The following is a 20232-nucleotide window of genomic DNA, read 5'->3' as shown; positions in this document are numbered from 1 at the left end:
CGTTTAAGGATGTATTCTTCTGACATTTCAGTCTCGTTCAGTCTCGTTGAAATCTCGTTCTGGAATTATTTCTAAAAAATGTAATACAAGTGAAAAATATCAATGAATTTAAAAAATGTTATAATCAAACTTAACTCTGTGAAAAAAATTGGTATTTCCATTGAGTAGTTTTTGAGTAATCGATATTTCAAATTTTATTATGAATTCTAATATGACATCCTTATTACGCTTTGTATACAAAGCCGTGTTCTAATGAGCACAAAAAATATGTTTGACACATGCGCACGGACTTACTGTTTATTTCCATCGTTATCCTTTTAAATATTTACATTTAAGCAGCTTACATAAACTTTTATTATATATTTTTATCAAACAACATATATTTGCCCTGCTCGTAGTTTTTAATCTTATCAAATATGAAATGTAATATACAGACTCTTCGGGGAGGACACGGGAACAGCCAAACATTTTTACAGCATTTTTGTAAGTTTCGACCTATAAATATATTGTATTTGTCATATTAGAATCGAAATAATTCCTTCATGTCATGCTCTATGCTCATTTTAACATGGGTAAGCATTATATTTGACCACATTTTACACCTCGCTAACGCTCAGTGTAAAATATCGACAAATATAATGCCTAACCATGTTAAAATGAGCATAGAGCATGACATGAAGGAATTATTTCTTAATTAAGTCGGTCTTTTTAGCCAAAATTTTGAGAAAATGGGTGAGGGATAAAAAAAATGATTTTATCATAAACATGTACATCCCACATCCCTTTTTTCTTTCCAAATTTTTAGATATGTATTTTTTCAATTATTTATAGCAAAGAAGTTGAAAAAATATGCAATTTGTACTTTAAACGGAGAAAAATCACAAATTTACAAAATTGACAACATGGTAAATTTGACACAAAAAAGCATCATAATATGATAAAACTTTCTTATATTTACATCTACCTATAGTTTTTTAATTCAAATTTATTCAGATCGGTCCCCTTCATCTTTATTGAAAGTATCACAAAAAGTTTAATTGTGGAAATGTGATTTTTTTTCATGATTACAGCCCAAAAATAGGTAAAAATTGATGAAAATGTGAAAATCATCAAAATTGGTTACTTTCAAAGGGCCGTAGCAAAAAAAAAAGTGCACCACCATATGAATTTTTTCTTCACCAATTATTTTTTTACAGTCATATAAACCCAAAAAACAGGTTTAGAAAAAAAGTTTAATTGTAGAAATTTTGGCTCCTCAAAGTTGTCATTTTATTTACACTAGATGGATTATTATCGGGAGGGAATGAAAAAGGCTTAAAAATCGAGATAATTTTAGTCCCATCGGAAGATTCCCATGTCTATAATTAAGAAATTAATAAATTATTTTAAAAACTCCGACTTCCGTTATTTTGTTCTAAGAGGCATTATGTTTACAAATTTCCTGATACACCGTCACGCCTCTAGTTTACTCGCCAGTATAGCATCTGCGCATGTGTGTTACTGTGACGGCCATCATTGTTAAAATTGACAACCTATTTTTTCTTTATTTTCAATTAACATTTTTTTTTATACAGTTTTCTTATTCAAAATGAATCGAGGTCAAGAAATATATAAAAAATCAGACCTTGAAGGTATGATTCTGAGAAAATGTACTGTATTTGCAAGAGTAAACACTAAAAAAAAATACGTACAAATAACAATAATCGATCTTTGCTGAACTACACCTTCCCTTCAAGGCTTCAGTGAGACTACAAACAAATCTCAACGTCATTTTCCCGTAAAAATAGCATAGTACAAATGTTACTTGGAAAGACTTAATATGTAGTATGATTGCTCATGTGACAACTATAGTCAATACACCATGGAAAAGAACCGATAAGCAATGATGTATACAACTATAAGGTTTACCCAACAGACAAGAAGCTGTAAATCATAACCACTCAAACATTAGCATCATGCTCCAACAACTACAAGCCAGGTTAACACCACAGAAATTCAGAAGCAGTCAATCATATCCACTCGAGCGTTAGCATCATGCTCCAACATTAACAACTAACACGGACATCCCTAGAACACAAAAGTGTCTGTGTCAAAGAAAAGTTGTCTTATACATTATATATGTGCCACGGAAAAGACTGTTGAGAAATAAGCAGGACAATTGATTTCAGTTACCATCAGCGTCCTATGATTATCGCAAAAAAAATATTTCTTCTCAAAACCATCTGAGATTGGAACCCTATTCTTCCTGGGGTTGTAAATATCTGGCCAAGCAATGACGACAAAGCTGAACTAAATTAAAAAAAATATTAGGGGAGGGTGTGGTTTAGTTTGTGCATCAAATCCACAACAGTATATTCAGTTCTTTGATTATGGTCATAATCCATTATCTGGCAGACACAGAAGCAATTCTTCATGTCTATAAAAATCCATTATTTTATATATAATAAAGATAGCAAACAGGGTCTTTCTTTTAGTTCAAATCACTTAATATAATTATGGATTGAAGTATATTTTTAAAGGCTCTCATGGAAAATGATTTGTGTGTTATGTTTATATTTTAATTATACTTGAAGTCCTGATGATAATCAAGGTAATGATATTTTTCAGAGACTTCTTCATCAAAGGCTAACAAATTAGCTGGTGCACCAAAGACATTAAGACATGTAAGTATCTACTTTAAGATTAAAATTGCAGCCATAATTTGTCTTGTATCAAGTTTAAATCCCTGAAAAAGGGTTTTTAGTCATGACCATCAATTGACATGTTTAAATTGAAATTATCACTCCAGTTAACGTAAACACTTCCAGCCTATCAGTTAAAAATGATTTAGGCATTAGATGTCAAGCATCAGAATTGCGTAAGGGAAATTTTCACCTTTATTGAACTTTGAACTCAAACTCAGAGTACACATAATTTGAATCTCAGTTACTTTGTTGTTTAATGGTTTGACAGTTTTACTAGACTGAATTTAACTTGTCACTAGCTTGCACAGGCTAATCATTTATTTAAATATTAAATAAAATTGTTTTTTTTGTTGGTTGGTTAGCAAAATTTGAAATAATTTATTCAAAACATATGCCAAAGCAACCAAGTTTTGCCATCATAAAATGAAAATAATTATACAGTGGAACAAACACGGCATAATTTGATTTATAAATGTGTTTAGAGTGCTCATTGTGGAATACATACATTTGTACATGATTGCATACTGTATTGAGTACAAAATTTGAGATACTGAGAAATATCATTTTGGTAGAATCAGTTGATATTGATGAACTTCATGTGTATCAAGTTGGATGTGATTTATTGTCTATTTTTTATGACACCTACAGCTTAAAGAACTTTTAAACTGCAATTTCAAATTATATTTACATCTTTAATAATTGTATCAAATATATACTTTTTTTCCTTACAGACCTTACTGTCATCTAATCCAGATTCAGAGGAAGGCAGGATATCAGCTGCTATAGAAATACAGAGAAACTGGAGAGGTTATAATAGTCGGTATGTAGTTATACAGAAATATTTTAAATGACCTGAACATTTACATGAGAAAATCCTCAAATTAGATAATCAGCACCAGTGTTCTCCCCAGGCCGTTTTAGCGTCGCGGTACCGCGACGCTATATATCTTCCCGTGACGCTATAATAATTACCGCGACGCTATAATTATTTTCAGGATGTTATTTTTCTCGTTCCTAAATTTTGAACTTTCATCTAATTACCACTTATGATCATAAAAAAAATATATCACTTTTAATTGTAATCCCTTCAAGTCGGACAAAAGAGGCAATTTAGAGTGGTTAAATAGGTGTTAATTGCCCTTTGGGTGATAACTGTTTGGATACGAATACCCCAAGCTGTCACTTTGACATGATTAATACCACGTGGTTTGTAATCGGCAAATTTTGACAAGGAGAAAACGTAATCAGAAAATCATAAAAAAATCGAAATATATGTTTACTAAATGAAATTTCAAAGAAACAAACAATTTTTCTCTTTTAAAATGAGGTTGAGTCTTAGCTTTTTACGACTTTTGATATATTAGTATTACTTTCTTTCTCTTCCTATTAAATCGAGAGTGAAAATTTTGATTTTGGGCAAAATAAGTTTTGTACTTTCTTTAGAAAGTGATCGAAATTTGCTTGTGCATATGTTTCATCCATTTAATGCATTAAAAACGCCATATTCATTCCAAATCTCTTGTCAAACATTGTTTATTTTCGTATTTTTCATTGCTTTCGGCGGCCATTTAATATTTTAGTGTAAACTACTGATCGGAACCGGACCAGATATGACAAAAATCCGCATTTTACAATAATAACTACATATGCACAAATGGCACAGTAGACAGAAAACAATGATACATAAAGAGAAAACTAAGCATTAACAGACTACTTGTAGATAACTTTGTTAAAAATATATCATTTTGTAAAAAGAAACAACTGGGACCATGAACCAATATGTTTCAAAGACATGATAAAGAATTTTTTCTATTCAAATTTTTTATTAAGAACCCATGTTTTTTCCTACATATTTAGTGCAATTGTATCTATACAGGTTGCAGTAGCACTATACTAAACCATTCATTCATTTAGCTGGGTATAGGTAGGGTATCTGGAACCACACATATATTTTTATTTAGACTAAGAGGAAAAAAATAATTCTGGAACTATAAATGAATATAGAAAACATAAACTGAAAATACTGTTATCATGGTTATAGTTTAATTGTATTCTCAGTTATGACTTCAACAATATAAAAACAAAGAATAGGGTGGAATAGAATATTTTATTTACCAAATAAGGGCCTATAGCATACAAACAATATAATACATTTTGTAATAAACAATAATGTATATAACATAAAGGAAATAAAGCGTTGCCACGACACGATAAATTACATTGAAAAAAAATACAATTTATTTTTTTACGCCAAATGTGATGCTATCCAAAATTTCTGGGGAGAACACTGAGCACATGAGAAAAAGATAAACCATGCATATCTGTTCTGCTGTTTTACACTCTTTAATGATCAGGAACCTGTGGACAAATTTTGTAAATTATTGGACCTGAGTCCTAAAACTTGGAAGGGATTTTTTAAAAGGAAAATAGTTGAAACATCTTTCAAATCATGGAAAAAGATTCCAATTTATCAACTTAGTTGTAGAAGTCAAAATTAATCTGATAGGTTAAAATCAAATGTTGTAAGGCTGTCAAAAATATATACAAACCCGGCGAGGAAAGAACAAAATATTTGCGAAAGCAAATTTACAGATCTAACATTGTTGGGTTGATGTTTAGACGAATTGTATATACAAAATGTATTAAAGTAATTGAAATATTTCTTGAATATGTTTCAATTATTTCTGTTTGATTTCAGGTCTCATGTATATGAAGCAGTTAACCCCAAGGTCAGCAAAACAGCTGTTTACAGTGACAGTCGACACCATATTGCAAGAGAAGAAGAATTTGATGGAATTACAGATGAAGAGGTCAGATACTTAACATAAAATTGTGTCATGTTGGCATATAACAAAAAGTTACTCAGTTCATGTATAATTTTGAGGAAATGACATACTGTGGGTTCATTATTTTTCATTTGGATACCTATTTTTATGGATTTTGTGGGTATAGGTAAACCACTATTGACTCACTTACATAAATGTTCTATATAGTATAAACTTTCTATTGATATATATTTGGCAACATCACAAAAGTTTAATTTCCCTCAATCCATGAAAATTGGAACCTGGAAAATTAAACCACAGTGAGATTTAGAATTGATCAGCTATCAGTTGATAATTATTTTTTTTTTAAATATTTTTGTGAAAGGGCTATGATGATAAGTACTTAATTGTCTCTTCATACTCTAGATCTCATAACAGCAAAGAAAAACTGACGCTCATCAAAAGGCAGATTTTATGATTTTTTTTTCTGTTGACTTTGATGGAATTATGACCAAACAATAAACGTTTAATAACTAGTCAATCTTTAGCATGTAGGATCTAAAATCATTTATTTTGTAATGAACATGCATGGGATAAATTTACATAATAGATTTTAAAAAACTGGTCATTATCGTGATATATAATGTTTACAACATGTCATTTAGCAAACTGCAATCATTCAATCATGTTTTACTATAATGGAAACAAAGTTTTAAAAATGGGCATATTGCTTTTCTGCTAATTTTTCAAAGTCCCCATACTACGTTTCCGGAAATTTAAAGCATACGTTTCCGCAATTTGTATTTATTATTTTTCTGGTAATTTACCTGGTTACTGTAAATTATAAATAGTTGATAGATAAATTATTTATTTTATTTTTTTAATAAAGAAAAGGTTGAGGTCTTATATCTACAATATACTAAATATAACCAGTTGACTCTGGTAAGAACAACGAATGGTGTCGAGTCTTTTCATCCCCACCTGAATGATCATTTTACGCTAGCCATCCTTACATTTTTGTCTTTGTCGATGTGTTATTGAAACTGCAAACAACATCATACACAAAGATGAGAACTCTAACTGTATAAGCAACCGTTCGAAATATGAAAAGGAGAAGATGATATTGTAAATATGTAAATGTTCTCTGTAACAATTGTTTTAAGAAAATAAAGTATTCATTCATTCACTTCCTTCTTGAACAAAATACAAAACTTGTAAACGGTCAACATAAGTACTAGTACTGTGGCCTTTGTACGACGTGTTGGCTACAAATATTCTGCCAGAACTGACTTATGAACTCATTACAAGATACATGTATATCTAATTAGTGCTGACTTTTGAATATACGTTTTCATACATTTCAATTATGAATTTTACTTGCATGTTATGATGACCTTTAATAACTTTTTCATACATTTCAACTATGAATTTTATTTGCATGTTATGGTGACCTTTAACTTAATAAATATGTATTTGTTATTATGGCTTTGCTTTCGACAAACTGGTATTCCTTAATTATTTGCGGAAAAGTAATTTATTTTTTCCGGAATAATTACTTTTTTCCTGGAAAAGTAAGCTATTTGTTTGCGGAAATGTAGACTTTTTTTCTGGAAACGCCATCTTTTTTTCCGGAAAAGTAATGCCAATTTGCGGAAATGTAAAACGTCGTTAAAAAGAGTATAAAACATTTTGTTTTAATTATAGAAGGAAATATCCAGGTAGGATGGTATATGTCTCCCTGTAGACTTTGAAAAAAAATTAAGCCTTTTACATCTACATATTGATATCAGATCAACATGTTCTTTTCCTAAATATGCATTCTAATGCAATATGTTTGTAACAATAATTTTCATTGGACATTGACAAATATTTTGAAGGGGTAAATTCTGTAACTAAGAAAGCCACCATTTTGAATTCTGATTTTTTTGGGTTTGTAATTTCTCGCAAAATTAGCATGAAAGTGACATTTTGAGCCTCAAAATATTCTTTTTGTCATATTGAAACCATTTTGAAGCGTTCAAAGGTATAAATATGTCTAGAGTTTTATGTTTGACATTGTGAGTATACATATGACGTCACATTGTTTATAATGCATCAGTTTCGTGCACTTTTCATTTATGTTATTTTACGCCAAAATGTTTGTTAAAAAGTATGTATGCTGCATTAGAATGGAGATAACTGTATTGTATTTAAACCTTGGCTTTTGTTAAACTTAATAGTAACTTGATTGAGCTTACCTACGCGTCGCTAGGTAAACTCAATTTGCGACAATTAGATCTACGTTTTACGAAGGCCAAGCTTAAAATACAAATACAGTTATTTCCTAATTTAACTTCCCACTGGAACAGTCATCCATCCTCATCTAATACTAGAAATACTCTAATACATCTAGATAGAGATTAGTTGATTTTGTATTTATATTTTTTGTATAATTAGGGTGAAGTTGGTCCTCCTAAAGAAGATAGATTAAGGCTGTACTACAATGACTATCTGGTTGAAATGCAGGAATCAGATGACCCAGGGCCAGTTATGTCGTAAGTAAAAACACATGGTATATATTCTTTTTACAAATTTGTAGCTAATTTTTTCCCCTAATATATGGTTAAACGTCTTAACTTACTGAAGTGGAAAAGGATGGAACAATTAGCTATATATTACTCAGAAATAACACAGCAAAGTAAACTTACCTCTCAGTAATAAAGTTTAAGGAGTTCTCCTGAAAATGGTACTGTTGTATGCATAAACACATAAATATGACCTGGACATCAATAGAATTAGAGTACAATTTTCTATAACTTGACCTTCAGCCTTTAATATTGCTGGTTTATGCTCTCTGTATCAAAGAACTGTCGTGTTAAATAACAATGTCATATTTTTATTATGCAATAACAGATAAACAGAATATAACATTAAAAAAGGTTAACTCAGTTCTGTAATGTATATCACTTGCTGTTAAATTTGTAATGTTTAAACCTTTAAAACAACCTTTATTTTATATTTACTTTGCAGATATGAAGAATTCTGTGCCCTATATATACAGAATTGGTGGAAAAAACATCGAGAAAAGCTTCAAGTTAAAACGCCTGTACAACAAGTACAGTATGTACCTCCTAAACCTCAACCAGTACAAATGCCAGTCCAAATATCACGACCTCGTCGGCCTTTAACAGAAAGATTAGCAGCAACAATTATACAGAAAAGTTGGAGAAGACATATTGTAATTATTATCTCAAATTTGAAACATTTAACAAAATGCTGTCTAGCCTTTATTTGTCCTATGTTTTTTAAAATGCATGTAATATGTTTTGACTTTGATTTTCCTTTGATCTCTAAATTTTTTTAAATAGTACAACTCTTCGATCCTTTCAAAAGGATGTTACAGTTTTGTCCTTCCTGTGACAAATAAGAGATATACAGATTCTTATTTGTTTTGGCTGAAGGCATAAACTAGTTGTTTGAATTTTTATATTTTTAGAATGCAGAATTTAAAAATGTACATTAGAAAGATCTAATAATGGTAATTGAATGAAACTTAAATCCCTTTTATTACATTTTTTTTTCAATGAAGAAGACTGTTATGACTGAAGTAGTTTAGTAAACATATTTATTTACAGGATATACAAGTGTATAGATATTACAGAGATTTAATCAACTTTAAGGCCAGAGGAAACCCTGCCTTAATGTTAAGATGTATAAATCCTAATGAAGCCAAACTATTAGATGGTGCCTCTGGTGTACATGTTAAATTTAGATTGGCAGGGGTAAGTCAAACAAACTTTGGAAGTATGCACAGATATTGCAGTTCCGCCAAATGGTATTTCAATTCCATTCCCTATGTTTGTTGTTTTTACCGTCTCGTTTCTGTGACTTGATATTGTATGTTGATATGGGTGCGCACAGAAATGAAAACTTCTAGGTAAAGCCAGTAAGCCCTTGAAACATAATGTGACTTACAAGGCAAGCAATCATGATAATTAATAAAATATATGAACTGCTTTCCCTAAATGCAGTTTTTACAATGAATTTCATCATAAAACAACACAGTACATTTAAAAACTTAAACAACACAATAAGCTAAATTACTGTAATTGTTTTATCTTTGGACAGACAAAGATCTGATCAGTGAGACAAAACCTATAATCCAAAGTGTTTGGCACAAACTGAAGTACTGTTTAAATAAATGGCTTTGGAAACCACAAAAATATGACACTCAACAGAGTACTCGCTATTTCATGTTTAACAGAATGGCTGAAAAAACAAAGTATCTGGAAGTGCTATAACAGTTTTTCCCATTTTGTTGTTTATTAAAAAGCAATTCTGTGTTTGTTTATGCATTACTTATTGAAATGTGAGAGAAATCTAAAAGTTTATATTATTGATGCTTGGTTTTATTTAGATGTACATGTAGTAAAAAGCAAAATGAAGCAAAAAAATGCCATTAAATACTTATGTTATTAAACTTTCAATCCATATAGAATTGTATCTTACTTTCATATCTCTTGAAATTACTCTGATTTAAGGTTATTTTATTTATTTTTGTCTAGGAGAGATTTCCACCAAATATATACTATAAGATTTTTACACACAGACCTATTCAAGACATGTGTGCAAATAGTCCAAAAAATTACACAGTATCAACAGTAAAACTACAAATGGCAAAAGATGTCCACAGTAAAGTAAGAGGTGCTCCAGAAGCTCCAGGTAGGATAGGAGAGATTGTTTTAAATGAGTTTTAAAGTTAAAATCATGTGAAAATCATACATTTCATTAACCCTTTCAATGCTATACACAGCATATTCCGTTAGGACGTAACCCGTCCGCCACTGCTATTCGCATATGCTGCGATGAAAATGGATTTTTCTTCCAAACTCTTACACCATTCCTCTTTAATTTTTCCTCGTATGTAATGTATTGGGGATATACAAGGTCTCATTTGTGACTGAAATCCTTGTAATTTTTATAGTAAAATCATGCAGTAGAAGGAAAGAAAAACAAATATTTTGACAAATGCAAATGGTGGAAATCAGAAACGAAGCTGTAAATATGTAAATATTTCAGCATTTCTATAGCGAAACTGACAACAAGGATTAGCTAAAAGGTTTTTTGTTATCTCAATGTGTTTATTACATTTAATTCATGTGGGAAATATGATTTGATGGATCATTACGAGACATAGAAAAAGGGTGGAAAACAGAGGTTGACTGAAAATTTTGAGGAGGTAGCCACTTATTTGTGCCAATATTACATAATACATTGTGTATGGTGCAATATGCTACGGAATCGAGCGACTGGTGTCTTCTTTATTATATTGCAGATAAAACAACAAAATAAATGAAGACTAAAAGTAGTTTTTATTCAAAATTCAACACAAATGTAATAAATTACACCTTTTACCTGTTAATTATCTGAAAATGCAGGTAACCTGATAAAAATTTTACTGAAATAATTGCCTAACATTACAGTTCATGCTCTTCTGAGCATTTTTCATGCAATAACTTCCTTTGTATCTCTTATAATAAAAAAGATACAGCAGTCTGAAAAAGAATGTTCTGTTTTAATGAATGAACATAAAAAAAAATGCAGCAGCAGCAGCCATTTTTCTATTTTTTTGTGTAGCATTGAAAGGGTTAAAACACAAATAATATTGACACAATTTGCTATTTATGATTTTTTTATGAAATGAAAGTTTTCTTCTATGTTTTCTGTATTAAAAAAAAACATGTGTGCAAATAGTCAGAAAAATAACACTGAATGGTCTGTATGGAAATGAATCCTTTGCTCTATCCATGGCAATAGTAAAATACTAACGATGTTCAAAAGGTTCTTTCATTCTTGTAAAAAAAAGTATAGAACTTTTTCTTACATATTTACATTATGATGTGAACTTTGAAAGATTAAGTTTGTCAAATTAATTTGTAAAAGTTTTACTGTTCACTGAACATGGAAATGTGATAGTACATGTATTAGAGGGCTTGTTTATGAGAAAATTTATTTAATTTAATTTTTTTTGTGTTTGTCATTAACAGATAAAAATGAATGGTACAAACGTACAGATAACAATGGTTGGAGACTTGTCTCAGATCGTCTTATTCATCATTTAATGGCTGATCCTGTTACCTGGGAATCATCAAATAAGAAATATGAATTTAATCATGATAAGGTAGGATAGATTTTTACTTGTGTATTGATGCAACATATTAGGCTCACCTGGTAAAAATATCCCTCATTTGGTCTTCTTGGCTTCTGTTGTCTATAAGTCACAATGTATTATGGTCAACCCTTGTCATCTAGTCATTTTCATATGATTTTATCCTGTTTTAATGCCAAAGAAGTCAAGTTAAGTTTTCAGAATTACTGTAAAAGTTATGTAAAGTTTGAACACCCTTTTTCGCCAAAGAAATGGATGAAAAATACTTTTTAATCACTAGGTGAAACTCTAAGTTTCAAGTCATATATAAGCATGTTTACAGTTTATGGGAAAATATGTCAAAAATATGTTTGAAAACGTTAACAAAGGATCTTTCATACACTTTATGAAAGTTTAGATTAGATAAAATAACGACTAAAAAAAGAAGCCAAGTGCAACTGTGGAAAAGTTCTGTATTTAGATTTGAAGCTATGGAACTATATGCATGATAGGTTATTTAGTTTTTTTTTTAATTAATTAGTTTCATGTGGAGCTAGCCAACTCTGGTTACTTTAAAGTATTAAGAAAGATTATTAATACTTGTTTTATTTTAGCTTCAAAGAATACAGGATGTTTCAAAGTTAAAGAAACAGAGAAAAATAGATTGGATGCAGAAAATGTAAGAAAAATGTAGAATGCAAGCATACACTTGGACTTTCTAAAATGTTATCTTAAGCCCCAACATGAACGTTGAAGGAGTAACCCATGACTGTATACAGTTACTAAAGCATATGCATACATCTTGTAATGTTGCTTTGCTTCTTGAGATCAACTTGTTTTATGTAATTTTGACATATAATTTTAACCGTGGTGCATTTCAGTAAAAGTAATATAGTATCTATTTTTTGTAAGTAAAGATACAGGCTTTTTATGCCCCACCTACGATAGTAGAGGGGCATTATGTTTTCTGGTCTGTTCGTCCGTCCGTCTGTGCGTCCGTTCGTCCGTCCGTTCGTCCGTCTGTGCGTCCGTTCGCTTCAGGTTAAAGTTTTTGGTCAAGGTAGTTTTTGAAGAAGTTGAAGTCTAATCAAATTTGAAACTTAGTACACATGTTCCCTATGATATGATCTTTCTAATCTTAATTTCAAATTAAAGTTTTGACCCTAATTTCACGGTCCACTGAACATAGAAAATGATAGTGCGAGTGGGGCATCCGTGTACTTGGGACACATTCTTGTTTATGTTTCAGTTCAACTTGATATTTAGATCATGAACATCACAAACATTAAAAATTTCAAGCTTTTACTGTACTCAGAGTACAAACCTTTATATTTGATCTATTGACATTCTGGTTGATACTGCTTAAGCTTCTGGAGGATTGTGAAGAAAAATTTATATCAAATTAAATATCAAGAATTTAGTTGTAAGACAAGAAAATATAAGTATTATTCCATAAAAAGAATGGTATAAAATAATGACTTTAAAAGTGTTTTACATGGAAGAGAATGCCTTAATTGTGTCCATTTCCCATCAACAAGCTTAAATCCCAATTTTTAAAGTTTTTGTAAGGAGAATGAACTTGGTTGGACAAACCTTATCCCTGTCTATACAAAGACATTGGAATGAGCATGAATGTGCAGGATCTTGCCATAACAAATTTCTCTTTTGCAAAACATTATGATTGAGCAATAAAAATAAATAGAAACAATCAAAACATGCCCTCACCTTAAGGTTTGTGTACTAGAAGCAAGGTTACAGTTTGTCTAATTTAGTTGTTACTTCCCTTTGCCATTAATTTTAAAATTGAAAAACGTCAGTAATTGGATAATGTACTATACAGATCTAATTGGCAGAGTTGTTTGTCTAAATATGACCATTTGTTTTAAAATGTGAAAACATGGTAATCAATATTATCTAATTCTAAATATTCAGGTACAAAGATGGTATGTTAAAAGCCAAGTCAGATGATCTGGAAACAATCAACCTTATTGAGGGAGCTGCTGCTGGTATGGTTGCTACAGTAGAAAAGATGGGCCCAGATGCCTTAGAGGATTGGGAAGTGGATGAGTTACTCGACTGGACCACTAGTCTTAATTTCGATGAGTAAGTTGGAATGAATTCTAAGTCAAAGCAAATTTCAGCAGATTTATGCCAGAAGATATATATTGAAAAAGTAATCATACTATTTCTTATTCACAAATAAAAACACAATGGTAATGTTGGTTTGAAGAGAAACTGTAGTTCTCTGACTTATACTTGTTATCAATATATAAAAAAAGTTATAATATAATAAAATCTTTTTTTCATATTAAAATCTTTTTTTCCAGTTATTTGAGTGGATGGAAGGAAGTAGCTACCAGTGCAAATTCAGAGAAATTTATAGGTTTGTATTCTATTTTTTTAATTTACATTTTTTTATGCAATCCTAGTTTAAGTTAACTTTTTTCTTCAGAAGACCAAAAGGTCAGTGCAGAAACAGTTTACATTTTGCTCTCAAGGCTTTTTGTTTCAATTTAACATTTCCTGTAATAGGTTGTATACAATGATTTGTACAAGAGCTTGTAAATTCTAAAGGGGGTCTTCTTTACAAGATGTTTAAGTACTTGTCACATAAATGCCTCAATTGAACACATGAATATTTTAAATAACATAACTTAGATTTGACAAAATTGTAAATAAAATTAAAAGAATATTCTTAATTTACTTATTTTTATTGAAATCTGTACATTTGTTAGTCAAAGTTGAAAAAAAACATCAAAAATGTATTCCTTAAATACAGATTTATTTTTTTGCAACTCATATAAATTTTAAAAACACTTTAAAATTTTACTATTTCATTTGCTTACAGTTTAGATTAGTTTTCAAACATAATTGTCTACTATAACATACATGTTATCAAAAGTATAGAGCTTACATAGCATTAGTGGTCAAATATATAGATGTTTATCAATGTATAATATAATGTACAAATATATATATATTGATAATATTTAAGTGCCAGTCTGCCTAAGAATCAGGCAGTGGTGAAAACATGATAAAAAAAAACCCACCCTATTTGACATTGATTTCAGTTTATAATATGCAGTCATGCACAAAAATAACATTCATTTCCATTTTCTGTTCTGGTAATAGAAGATACAATTTGGTTGAAATGCACTAGAAATTAACAAAAAAGGGGAGATAACTCTGTAATTTGCTATCATTCTAGCCAATTTTCTAACCAAGTTATTTGATATTACCAGACACATACAAACAAAAGACCAAATATTTTTAACTCAGTATGATGGTTTGTATTAAATAGCATAATTAGCTCCGTGGGTTTTTTCTTATCATGTTTTAATTTTTTCTTAAATTGCCTGATTCTTACAAAGACTGGCACTTAATGAGTTAATTACAGTATTATGCCAATTTATGATTAAAATTTGTAGTATCATTTTGATATCAAACATCTGAACTAAGACCATCAGTAGCATAACTAATTATTCAAGGAAGGAATGATGCTGTACATGAGCTGTATAGGATAGAAATCGACCTTATGCAAATGAATATCAATACATCTGTTAACCTATTTAGGGTTGAAAAAAACTCTACGGAATATTTGTAATGGTTTAAAAATTGATTTGTTATAGGAACCCCACAAAACAGACCTAAATTCATCATTTATTTCGTATTTGATTGTTCCAAAATTAATCAAAGTCTTAAACAATGTCACATGTATATGTGCACTTGCATACAGTTGATTTCTATTTAACACAGGTCACATATGATTTTTTGAAAAAACAAATAAAAATCCAGTTTAGAGTGTACAAAGCAGGGTTCATATTATATTCCTATCACATAAATAATAACTTACAGATATGCATGTACATGGTCACTGGAGGTTTAACACCAATCCATCATTGTCATCTTTGAGATGTCTAAAAAAAAATGTATCCTAACATGCATATGATAATGGGTAGATAAATTTAACTTTGTAAATTAACTCAAAATTAATTGAAAAAACTAGAGAATACAACATATCCATGGCTACATTTTAGGAAAGTGGGAGACAGGACCTCCAGAAGGTTTGTTTACATTCATTGATACAAAAGCTGGGTATAAGGGGAGTTTTTCATTAAATGTATCAATATTTTTAGTATGTCAGACCAGTTTTTATAGTGCTTTATATGGTATAAAAAAATTATACAACCTCTTGAAAGAAATTTAATTTGAAAGAATAGATTTTTGTAACTAGCAGCAGCAGACAAGTTACAAATGAAAAGATTTTTTTTCTGTTGAAAACCTTTAAATTATGATATAAATTCAAATTTTATATAAAAGCTGGTACTTCATGAAAATTGTCATATTGATAGATGTTTGTGCTATACATATCATTTCATTAAACAAAGCTAAGTTTTGGTATACATACTCATAATGTGTTTGTGTTGTTTCATATCATATATAGGTATAGGGTTTTACAAGCTATATTATCAAATCTCAATCTGAATTAACCATTTTGTATTTTTTACTATTTTACCAGTGAATATAATCAAATGATTTAGTCACTAGCTCATTTAGCTAGTCAAACCTTTTATTCACTGTGTATTTTTATGATGAAAATAGATAACAATTATTGTGCCCTTTATGGTAGCATCTTCACACATCATACCTACTTGCAATTGTCAATCTCTTCCTTTTCCCAACTCCTACAAGAATTCTGTTAGAAAAATTGAAAATATCTAATATTTTAAAAGAATTCCTTCAGGATATGAAAAATATGTTATATCAAATATTTATTAATTTTTTTCTCATATCAATATAAACTTAACCCATAATGCCATGCTTCGATTATAGGACCTAGAAAACAGATTGCAACTAAAGGTAAAATAAAGCCTGACTTATATGTACTAAAAAGACAAAATCCTAAATCCTTGTTATGGTCCAATTTTCCGCCATGCCTGATTGAGTTTTTGTGGTATTATATTTTTTATGGATACAAATTTTCATGACTATAAAGAAGTTCAGATGCTGTTATAAATATTTTGACATAATAGTCAACAATTTATTTTTTATTTATTAAGTGTTAATGATAAAAAAATTAAATGAAAATGAACTATAATAAGCTCATACTACTGAAGGTGTGTATGCATAATTCTCAACATGCTATTGTTGTTGATCACTTACTTTTTTTTACAAATTTTTTAATCCTATAGATTTGGTAATTAGTTTTGCCATGTATAGATATACATGTAGTATTGATAACTTGTATGCCATAATAATTAGTAATAGTTCAGTATGACCTATCCATATCACCCAATAATTTTTTTATGGACATCATCATTAACTCCTAATGAACTGGACCCTATCTGTTTTTATCCTTCTTTCATTGGTCCTTTTAATATTAAGGATGGTTTATGTGTGATTCTTTACTTCTACCTATTTCATTCATCTACTAATGCATTTTTGATTTGAGTTTTCATTTTGTATATGTTTATGTGTGGAGCTGGTTTTTTACTTTTACAGTATATCTGATTTTATTTCAGCCTATTAAAAGTTAAATATTCATATATTGGTAAATATAAGCTTTATTCACAGGAAAGAAACATCATTAGTCATTTGCTCGTTAAGCTTTCCATGTGATCACAGAATGTAAACATTTTATTTATCTTCACCTGCATTCACTGTGCTTACTAAGTTATAATTATTCACTGACATTTTCAAATTTGTGACTTTTTATTTTGAAAAAAAATCCTTAAGTGATATATTTTATATATGTAAATAACAACATCTTTCTTTGAAGTTGTTTGCTTATTGAGTTATGGTCTTTAATAAGTGTCGAAATATAAACTGAAAAGATTGGAGCCCATTTTATTGTATCAGGCAGTTTTGATAAGAGCAGCAAGAAAGATTTTAAGCAGACTCTTGTGTGAAGTATACAAATTTTCCTCACTAGGCCTTAAACTTGTTTGACTTGTAGGCAATCATGTTTAACAATGGCTCAAATGAGAAAACTCAAATGGTCGAGTATAAATTACTGTTGATTTATATAACTTGTGGGAATCAATGTTCATTGATTTAGGAAAGTCTGCATACAACCCTAACTATAATTGACACTTTGTTTAACATCTGAATTTGTTGTTTGTTTATACACAGAAATCCATGAAAACTGTTATTCCATGAATACTTATGAAACCACAGTAGTTGTGAAATTTAGTAAATAATCTGTTGTTACATGAAATGATTTAGATAAGTTATATAAAAGTCTTACGATGGAAAGTCTACAAGGGTACACATTACATTCAGATGGAAAATTGAAGAAAAAGCACTTTGAAAAAAAACTCTTGTTCTGAGGTCTAATCTCCTGACCAAAATTTCTCAATCTCCTGATATGAGTTTCATTGTCAATCACATGTAGGATAAGATAAACTTCAAGATTTCTAAGATAGTAAAACAAAGGTTCCTGAACTACTTTATAAGATAAATTACTAAGTAGAAGCTAGCAAATATTTATTTAAGTGTTTTCACTGCCTAGCAAGGATTGTCACACTTTACTATACATTTCACTTTTCTCTCATTCTATATGTCTCTTTATTTTGATTTTATTTACAGTGACTTGACTGTTAGTGTTGCTATCCACCAATTGCAACTCATTCAAAATTTTGACCAAATTGCAATTTGTTTTATGAAATCAAATTGTTCAACTGGTCAGAATATTGAACAAATTGTTCAGTCAAAATGTGAAAGTGCAAGGTGATAAAATAAAATATACTTACAATCCTTTAAGACTTGTACTCCACTTAAATGATGTTATTACTAAATTTGTCTATCAATCTGTATAGTTATATTATAGCCATTACCATACTAAAGGTGAACTGTTTTATTTTGAATTGCTATAAAAATGTCCAAACTAAGCTTTTATATAGTTTTTCTTTCGAAACGGATTTTATATTTATAAGAATCATATATCATTTAAAATAATACATCATATATTCAGTAAAATACGTGTGAAATAACAATATGCTATTGATAAGTTTCCTTGGGGAGATAACCTAAAATACTATTCTTTTGAATAAAGATTTTTTGAAACCAAAAAAGATTATCTCCCCTTCCTACAAACATATTGCAATTTCACAAATATTTTACTGCATATGAAATGTTTTTATTCACATAATGTGTGATTCTTATGAATATAGAATACTTTTCGAAAGAAAAACTATATAAAAGCTTAGTTTGGACATTTTTATAGCAATTAAAAATAAAACAGTTCACCTTTAGTATGGTAATGGCTATAATGTAACTATAAAGATTGATATACTGATTAAGTAATACCATCAATAAAGTGGAGTTAAAGTCTTATAGGATTGTAAGTATGTTTTATTTTATCACCTTGCACTTTCACGACTTGACTGTGGTTTTCTACAGCAGTTGGTTCAAATTTCTGACCAGTTGAACAATTTGGTTTAATAAAACAAATTGCAATTTGGTCAAAATTTTGAATGAATTGCAATTGATGGATAGCAACACAAACAGTCAAGTCACTGTAAAAGTTTTGAAAGTAAAAAATTTTACATTTAAAATTTTGAAATACCAGATTGTTGTTCAAGGTCATTTGACATTTGGAAAGCCTATAGAAAGTCTTCCTGATTGTCTCAGAGAAATATAAAACTGTTCACATTTTGGAATGGTAGGTTAATACAGTTTTTACCATGAGTTCTTTGAGAGTTTGAATACAATAAGTTAATAAACTTTAATTGATTAGCTTTTTTGAATTTTTCACAAATTGTAGTTGTTCTCATCTTTTCCATTGGTCTACAGTTGGTCAACTGATTTGCAATCATGTCATGTAACTTCATTTTTACATTGAATGAAAATATGTAGCTGTCTGTTTCATGGTACAGTGGAAATGTTTTGTGATATTTTGGGAACTCCTTGATTAATTGGTTTTCAGATAGTGTTTTGTACAAGGCATAAATTAATCATTTAAAATTGAGTTGTTTTTCATATTGAAATTTATAATGGTATTTGTGTATAAATGTTTTGTTGTACCAATTTATCCTGTGGTTTCAGTCTCAGGACTAGATACAACTTCCTTAACATTTTATAATTTATTTTTCAGAGGATAAGATGAGAATATTTACCAGTGCAGATCCTTATGAGTTCTCCCTGTCTCCTGGTCAATCAAGGTACCAGTCCACACAACAGTCTAGGAATACTCCAGCATCAAGTATATCAGGCAGGATACCAGTCAACTAGATTTTTTATCAGAGTGGAAGTTGTCAAATGTGATCAAAGAGTTCCCTGCAGTTGTCACATGCATTAAACACTTTGCATTTCTAATCATGTCAAATAGATTGAATATGGTATTGTGTTATTGTCAATGACCATATTGTTGCTTTACATATCATGACAATTCTATGTATTTTGTGTTTTGTGGGTAAACATTAGATACCTTAATGGTCAATAATCAAAAAATAATTATGTGAATGTAATACTTAATGTTAAAATTGAAAATGTAACTAGGAATGTTTAATATTAAATTACAACTTAAAGCAGGTAGATGTCAAATTACATTTGCATTTATGAAGAGTTGTTTCAGAACTGTAAGGTGTAGTATCCCCATTTACTAAGGTTGAATTTGGGTTTATCTTATGGTTAAACACTGAAATCATTTATAGTT

The 20232-nt window shown here is 29.8% G+C and overlaps 1 protein-coding gene across 5 annotated transcripts; it reads left to right on the top strand.

Annotated features, from left to right (window-relative positions):
* The first annotated feature begins 1485 nt into the window (after positions 1-1485).
* On the top strand, positions 1486-20008 carry LOC139490920 (protein MFI-like). 5 transcript variants are annotated; one of them, XM_071278060.1, is made up of 14 exons: positions 1486-1631; positions 2608-2663; positions 3416-3504; positions 5383-5494; positions 7886-7983; positions 8459-8666; positions 9064-9210; positions 9994-10150; positions 11476-11609; positions 12191-12255; positions 13509-13679; positions 13904-13959; positions 15614-15640; positions 19672-20008. In XM_071278060.1, exons 1-14 carry the CDS (start codon positions 1589-1591, stop codon positions 19806-19808), a joined length of 1500 nt encoding a protein of 499 aa, XP_071134161.1. In that variant the 5' UTR covers positions 1486-1588; the 3' UTR covers positions 19809-20008. The 5 variants fall into 5 exon arrangements, with proteins under 5 accessions (XP_071134161.1, XP_071134160.1, XP_071134163.1 ...); XM_071278059.1 differs by lacking the exon at positions 19672-20008 and adding an exon at positions 16410-16579; XM_071278062.1 differs by lacking the exon at positions 15614-15640.
* The last annotated feature ends 224 nt before the right edge of the window (positions 20009-20232 follow it).

Source organism: Mytilus edulis, chromosome 10 (genome assembly GCF_963676685.1).
Source record: "Mytilus edulis chromosome 10, xbMytEdul2.2, whole genome shotgun sequence".
In the NCBI taxonomy this organism is placed as follows: Eukaryota; Metazoa; Mollusca; class Bivalvia; order Mytilida; family Mytilidae; genus Mytilus; species Mytilus edulis.
This window is presented reverse-complemented; position numbering and strand designations above follow the sequence as displayed.

Coding starts and splice junctions, on each gene's coding strand:
- LOC139490920 (XM_071278059.1), top strand. CDS start 1,589: ATGAATCGAGGTCAAGAAATATATAAAAAATCAGACCTTGAAG. Junction 5,495..7,885: donor ATGGAATTACAGATGAAGAG/GTCAGATACTTA, acceptor TTGTATAATTAG/GGTGAAGTTGGTCCTCCTAA. Junction 13,680..13,903: donor ACTAGTCTTAATTTCGATGA/GTAAGTTGGAAT, acceptor CTTTTTTTCCAG/TTATTTGAGTGGATGGAAGG.